Source organism: Prosopis cineraria, unplaced genomic scaffold (assembly GCF_029017545.1).
Source record: "Prosopis cineraria cultivar Desert tree isolate PC_DT_omini unplaced genomic scaffold, ASM2901754v1 PC11, whole genome shotgun sequence".
NCBI lineage: Eukaryota > Viridiplantae > Streptophyta > Magnoliopsida > Fabales > Fabaceae > Prosopis > Prosopis cineraria.
In genome coordinates, this window is record NW_026555342.1 from 5,335,050 (window position 1) to 5,342,657 (window position 7,608).

The 7,608-nt window shown below is 33.9% G+C and overlaps 1 protein-coding gene across 2 annotated transcripts; it reads right to left on the reverse strand.

The window, feature by feature from the left end:
* Positions 1-432: 432 nt before the first annotated feature.
* LOC129286009 (probable galacturonosyltransferase 4) lies at positions 433-5,433 on the reverse strand. Of its 2 annotated transcripts, none has more exons than XM_054922046.1 (10): positions 5,100-5,433; positions 4,662-4,933; positions 4,520-4,554; positions 4,389-4,433; positions 4,227-4,308; positions 3,903-4,105; positions 2,900-3,168; positions 2,368-2,725; positions 1,563-2,138; positions 433-968 (listed from the first exon to the last, which is right to left on the reverse strand). In XM_054922046.1, the coding sequence occupies exons 2-10, from the start codon at positions 4,762-4,764 to the stop codon at positions 693-695; spliced, it is 1,947 nt and encodes a 648-aa protein (XP_054778021.1). In that variant the 5' UTR covers positions 4,765-4,933; positions 5,100-5,433; the 3' UTR covers positions 433-692. The 2 variants fall into 2 exon arrangements, with proteins under 2 accessions (XP_054778021.1, XP_054778022.1); XM_054922047.1 differs by having other exon boundaries at positions 4,227-4,305; positions 5,100-5,428.
* Between the last annotated feature and the right edge of the window lie 2,175 nt (positions 5,434-7,608).

Below are 7,608 nucleotides of genomic sequence, written 5' to 3' on the forward strand. Positions count from 1 at the left end.
CACAAGTGGGGCCAGTTCAAATCCTTCAGCATCAAAAACAAGGGAAAAGCCAGAAACAGCTGGTACTGATAAAGTTAAGAGGTAGAACCCACCATCTGTGAGTTCTAACTTGTCGGTGCAGCTAACTATACCCTATTGTCCAACCAAATTACATTTTCTAGATTTATTATACAGTCAAAAGTTATGCAAGATCAAAGATCTTGGATGAGAAAAGCAAGGGTAGTAATTGTGTGACTATATGATGAGCAAAAACCTTGAAAGAGTGAAATTGAAAAGAAATCATCCTTTACAATACTGAAGGCAAACAAAAGAAGTTAACAGCAGCAAATTCATAATCACGCCATTTTTGGAAGACGAACCTTGAGTTGTGTCCAACCAAAAATGGTTAAACAAGTGGGGAGAAAGATGAGAATATGAAAGGAAACCACCGGGAAAAAAAAAAAGCTAGCCTCTTCATTTCATTTACAAATACAGTTTGATGGTCTGTCTCCGCAGGCATGGGATCAAGAACTGCGAATTGACTATCTAATTTGGAACTGATTCTTCTCTGCCCAAATCAACAAACAAAAAAGACAGGAAAGCGTATACAAAAGAATTTCGAGCCTTCAAAAACAAAAATAGTAACCCTGCAGAGATGGAATTGCATCATCAAAGCTAATGCTAAGAAAACTTAAACGTACCAAGAGACTCATCTATGGATTGATGTTGCATTCTCTCAAGTATAAATGATCATAGCTTACATACTTCGACCAGTAATTTCTGTACTTAGCAATGCTAATCTCCAGCCACGGTTTCATGTTCCCATTGTAATGTATAACAGCCGACTTCTCAATCTCTCTTTGGTTGACATTGGGGTTGTAGCCAAGACCCAAGATATGCCAGCCTCGGCTCAGTGGGAAAGTGCGGTTCCAGAATGTTATGAGACCAGGTGGAAGTGTTCCTAACTTCCACAGTTGTCTGTCATGATTCTGCATGACAGTTTTGACAAGAAAAATCAGCAGATATTCAGCTTTAAAAATTAACAAGACAACAAGTCAGGAGTATCATTCTTGAACATATTGGATGGACTAATATCAAAGTTCATTCTTATAATAAGGCTCTACAAAATGCATACAAGTGTACTTCACAGATTATGATCACCCCAAGTAATGTGACATTCAATTGAGGCAAGAGATAAACACGAAATAGTTCAATAATAACAAAATATACAAAAAGAAAACTTGTGCCTATCAATCTTTTAGTATGATTGTCACGTTGCTTGAGAAGATTCAAATCGATACTTCTAAACCAGACTCAGGAAGTTGAGAAGAACAGTAGTGCATCCATGTTCCATGGGCATCGAGCTATGGCTAATATCATGTTCATGTGTTATGAGCTCATCGGCACCCAAAAATGTATTATCACGATCATATTTACAGAATAACAGTTAGAATTATTTTTGTCAAAGAAATACAAGATATTAGATTTATGTTACTGTTGTACAAGTTTTGAGCTACCAATTTTCATGTGACCATCAGTCATATCAGGAATACTTTTCAGACATGTAAAATACTACCACTTACCAGTTTCTGCCAGTTGTGATACACCTCTGTGATATTTTGCCTCTTCCATTCAGCTAAATCAAAAACATTCATACCATATGCCCATCCACAAGCACGAGGATCAAAATTCTTTGCAATAAGAGGATTAGAGAAATTGAGGTAGCGATCAAAGCGATGGAAACTTTCTCCACAAGTTTCTACAGCACCGTTTACATTGCCCTTCAAATCAATTGACCAAAGACCACTCAGATCCTTCTGCACAACTATATCATCATCCAAAAACAATACTTTGTTGAGCTTTGGAAAGATCTCAGGCAGGTAGAACCGGAGGTGGTTCAAGATAGATAAATACTTTGGGTTTCGAAACTTGAGGTTTGAATCAGAACTAGCCCGATGAGCCCTAAAGTAATAATCTATCATAGACGGAGAACCTAGCTGCTTCAGAACAGGACTGTAACTTGCATTCAACCATGTAAATTCTTCAATGTTCTGCACTTGAATGGTTGCTCTGCCTGGTGGATTTGCCAAAAACCACATTCTCATTGCTGCATAATTGAGCCTATCGGTAACAATGTGGATAACATGTTTTGATGGGTGCTGCAAAAATATTTAAATAAACATTATCATAATATAATGCCAATCAGAAATAGAAGTGGCAATATTTTAACTTTTTAGTTCTCCACTAACTTGAGCCAAACTGAAATGGAAACAATTGTTTAAAAACATTTACATCCTTGTGCAGCATTAATACATTCTCTTTTGATTTTCACAATTTTTTGGCAACCGAAAAGATGTCAAGGAAATTTTTCAAAGCAAAAATGAATACCTTAGCATTGGAAACAGTTGAATTCACAACAACAGCTGTTGCCAATATATTATCCGAGAATATTGCATAATGGAATAGTTCAGGGTCTTCTAACTTCTCTTGATTTGGAAACTCTTGCTGAGAAGAATTCAATGAATAATACTCAGTCGTAAGGCGCAGTGGAAGACAATGAAGACCTTTAGGTAGTGTTTTTGCTGTCAACTGTGTTAAGAACAAGGCCTGTTTCTTGTGCGCACGAAGCTGCTCCTCTGTTGAGTGGATCATAGCACGAAGTTTCTTCACAACAGCAGCACAATCATCTTGAATTTGGCTTCCTTTCATCAACGATTGCTCCATGGCCTTCATTCTCTCATTTGCACTGCATTAATATAATAAAAATAACTTAGAACCTAATAAAATGAAAAACAAACTATTTATGATGTATGCATTTGCATCTGCAGAAAAGACTTGAAAGAGGAAATGAAAAACTGAAAAATAGCATAAATGGACATTGTACTGAGAGGTATAGCAGCATTCATAAAGGATCTCTTACTTCTTAGGTAAGTCAGAATCTTTGCTTGCATCCCCTAGTGTTCGTGAAACTTCCTTAACCCGTAAACGAAGTTCCCGAGTAAGGTGGGGATTGTTTTTTACTGAAGGAAGGGAAAGATAAACCCTTGCCCTCACAAGCTGATCTTTCAGTTGCCTAACCCGAGCATCTGGTGGTGCTTGATCATTCTGCTTATTGGTTTCAGATGATCTGTGCATTCTACGGGAAACTTCACTAGAAGTTCCAGTTGTCTGTTCCTCTTGCTTAGTAACCTGAAGGAAGGTGCACCAAATGCAGTAAGAAAATCACATCCTGCATTGAAGTTAATTTTCCTTCACTTAATTAAGGTAATTTCTCAGAAAGGCTGCAAATTGAATTCCCGAGTGTAGATAAGTAACATGTCAACACCATATTAGCAAGTTATTTGTTCCCTTTCCCTGCTAAACTGGTAGGGGAGTAGGCAAGAAGATGAGTAATGTTATTTTTTATGGCAATGGATATATGATGCAGGAATTAAAAGAACGCGGGCATCCCACTGGTGGAGATCCAACAGAGTAAAAAATAAGACTTATCAGTTAGCTTAGCTTTTAGTTTAAAACTTACCTTCTTTAGCAGAGAAAACACAGATAACATGCTCAACAACAAAACTTGACCAAAAGAACATCCACATTAATACAATGAACAAAGTTTCAAATTGCAATTAAAAATGAGTTATGCCAGAGCTACCAATGCAGAAAGTCAGATCTAATAATCCAAATATGACTAACTCAAGACAAAGAACCAATAAAGTATACTAGACATTGAATACTATATTTGAAAGACGATGCATAACCTGCCTGTAGACATCAATTTTTCTAATGTTTAAACAAGACCATTAGCCTTGAAAATTTTTCTAGCGGAGATGTAAAATACAGAATAATATCCTGTAAACATGCAGCGGCAGTGGCATATGATACAAGTTATATCAAATACAGAAAAATCAAAAGGATAATGTATCATTACTTACAATGTTTTGAGATGCTCTGATGTCATTGTCATCTAATGCAGCTTCACCATTTACATTTTCACCACCTGCATCGGCTTTAGTTTCTTGATTGATTCCATCTGTCACCTTTCTTATGGGATTCTCCATTTTACCTTGCTTCTCCTCATTTGTAGTTGACAAAACCCTGGCAGATACATGTTCTCTTGATTCAACCAGTTGCAATTCTACGTCAACGAGACAACTAGATCAGAATAAATAAATACAAAAAAAAAAAAACTAGATAGAAATATACAATAAACGAAAGGATAAACTTAATGAGCAACAGAATAATCCCAAACAATATACCTCGGGGAGATGTCTTGGTGTTGGTTGAACCCTCAGTATACACAACCCCAATTGGTTCTTGAAGAATTGTTGAAGTTTCCTGCTAGCAAAATGAGAAATGTCAGAAAAATTTTCACCAGTTGAAAGGGGAAAAATCTTTCAAAGGAAAACGTGAATCTTTACCTGAGGTAGCAGATTTAAATGGCCAGAGTTTCCAGCACTGTGAGCCTGGAAAAAATAATTAAAAAAATCAGAAATTTAAAGATATCTTCACTGAAAACATAGAGTCGAATTCTCCCAAAGATATCACTTACGAAAGCAGTGACTTCATCAATAAACTCTTGCTTGGCTGCACATCGCATTAAAAAGAACACAGAAACCACGAATTAGACAAATGCAAGGGTCTAGGAAGTTCAGGATGGGCACTGAGACACAAGAGATCTAAGGTAAACTCACCGGAAGGTGACTTGAAGTTACCAAGACGATCAGTGTAGAGAACAATCGGAGCAACAACAGTTATACAAAGCAGCACCAGCACAACGTTTCTGACAGCCATCATTTCTACTCAAACCCCAAAATCACAACTTTCAAGAACCCCTAAAATTTGTTGTCGGCAAGAAGGCAAAGCTGGGAAGACAGAAAGAGCCGAGATGCCTTCGCTGGTGTCGCTTTCTCGACAAAAAGCAACGCGTCCCTTTAGCACCCGCACAGATTATTCTGAGAGGCCACTGATACAAAGAAAAACCCAACCCAAGAAACAAACTTTTCAGAACAAGAAAAGAAAACCCACTTTATTTATGGAAGGAAATAACAGAAATGTTGGGTGTGGGGAAATTCGAAGCAGGAGATTCAACAAGAAGAGGGAGGGAGAAGCAGCGAATCTATGGCTCTTACACTGATTTGTGAGAATAGAAAGAAAAACGCATTTTCCCCCCGATCTGAAGACAGAGAAGGATGCGTTATGTCTGATAAATGTGCTCTGCAACCACAAATCACATAGGACCCGTTTCTTTATCGATTGTATCGTACCCTTTGTGAAAAATGCACGACCAGAAAGAGAAGAGGAGGAAGAAGGTGAAAAATGCAGAAAATGACGAATAAACAAAAAGAGGAGGAGAGAGAGAGAGAGAGAGAGAGAGACCGGAAGGAAGATAGAAGCCAGAAGAATAGAGAATGAGAAATGCCAAATAGCTAAAAGCAGATATGAGCCAAGATGAGACAGGATGATACTAATCTTTGTTGGGGTCTGTGTCAGTATTATTACGATTCATATACAAAGGGAAAAGAAAGCATGAATTGAGAGGAAAAGAGAAGAAGAATTAAAAACCAGATAAAATCAGAAAAGGGAAAGATTACAATGAAAACATGCTGTTTAAGAATGAAGAATGATAATGATGGGAAAATCACAATAGTGGACCCTGAAAGAATATTTATTGCAAACAAGGTTCCGATAATTATGTAGGATTAGGGGACTTAAAATTAAAATTTATTGTAAAAAAATAAAATTATCCCACATAACATATATATAGATATAGTTGTTGTAATTAAAAATTTAATTATTATTAAAATAAAAATAAGACTTATTTTTCTTAAATGCAAAATTTACTTATCAAATCGCAACACTTCCTCCCCATCATTGAGTTGATATTTTAGAGTTATCAATAAATGAATTAACTATTGAAAAAAATATTTAGGTAGATAGGATGAACTACATTATTTATGATCTATCTAATAAAAATATAATATTTAGATAATATTAATATAAATTAATTCTAATATTAATAATAATATAGAGAGAAAAAGCAAAAAATTAAATGTGCATTTTATTATAAAAATAAAATTAATAAAAAATATTACAAAATATTTTATTTAAATTACTTAAAATATTTTAATTAAACAAATTACAAATAACATGGTGAATTTAGTGTGCCTACGTGTTTCTCTTCACTTTTTTTCTATGTTCAAAACACATGTTCATCTTCATTATCAAATTAATTTTTTAAAGTTATTGATGAAAAAATTGATTATTATTAAAATAAAAATGAGATTAATTTTTCTTGAACAAGATGTTGTTGTTAAAAAAAGTATGTATATATATAAATATGAGAGATAATTTTATCTTTTTACAATAAATTTTAATTACATTTAAATTTTTTGCACAGAAATTTCAAAATTATTTTGTTTTTGTTTGAAATAAATATTTTTCCTAGATCCTCACATTGTGATTTGCCCTAATAAAAACCGCATATATGTGATTAAATTGAAGAAATGCTAAAATTAGGGGGACGCGGCTGAGGAAACGCGTGAAGTGCACGTGAGAGACGTTAAGGTGACTTGGCTTGGCTGGCAATACAGCGTACAGAACCAGTTGCCAGTTAAAGTCAATAACTAAAACACGCATGATTCGCGGCTTTGGTTAATCAAAGTTTTTTTTTTTTTTGGTTAATTAAGGAGCTTTGGGAGAATCGGATTTGGATTTTTTTCTCGGCCACGATTTGGATGAATCTCTTCAAAATTAGCTAAAAAAAATCAATTTTCATTTATAATTGTTTCTCAAGGGGGAAAATTTCTTTTTTGGTGCTATAACTAAAAAATCATAATTTTTTATATAAGAGGAATTTCAATTTTTCCTATGAAGGGAATTTAAACCTGAATTTCTATTTTATTTACACCCTGCTGTTATCTTTACTGCCTAAATAAGCCTCAAAGAACTAAAATTATTATATTTCCAGTATTATTAGATTAAATTTAAGCAACGTTGATTTAATCAGGGATAGTTCTTTCATCCCAACGTGATTTTTTATTCATAAAATTTGAACCCTCGATTTTATTTAAGTATTAAGTTCCTCTGAATCAATAAAACTACGTAAAAATACGTGGTAGCATCGTCCACTTTGTCCAAATTCAATGAAAATTCTATTTTTATAATTGTTTCTTAAAAGAATTTTAACTAAAATTGAATATATATACTTTTTTTACCTTACATGAAAAATATTTAAAGCCGAGTTTCTATTTATTTCTCACCCTTACCCTATAATACCAAAACAAACCTCAGGTAGCCAAAATGATACTCTCTAATTTTAAAAATGTAAAACATTTATAATCTAATCTTATTTTTAATAAGTAGTCATCTACTTTTAAATTAATCTTATCCTTTTATATTTACCCTTATTAAACACCCAATAATAAATATAAAGTCATTTATCAATAAAAATATTTTAAAAATAATAATAATTATAACTCAAAAAACTAAAAATGTCTTATATCTTTAAACAATTTTTTTTTAAAATATTTTATATTTTTTAACGGAGAGAGTATTTTTTTTATATACCTAGTTGGTAACAAGTAGCAATATGGCCCGTTTAGATTTTTTCCCCCTTTTTTTGCCAACAGTGCAGGTTAA

Excerpts from the sequence above, each read along its gene's own strand:
- LOC129286009 (XM_054922046.1), bottom strand. The coding sequence starts at position 4,764 with ATGATGGCTGTCAGAAACGTTGTGCTGGTGCTGCTTTGTATAACTGTT. Across the intron at positions 3,169-3,902 it reads TCAGAGCATCTCAAAACATT|GTTACTAAGCAAGAGGAACA; the intron begins GTAAGTAATGAT and ends ACCTTCCTTCAG. Across the intron at positions 969-1,562 it reads ATCACAACTGGCAGAAACTG|AATCATGACAGACAACTGTG; the intron begins GTAAGTGGTAGT and ends ACTGTCATGCAG.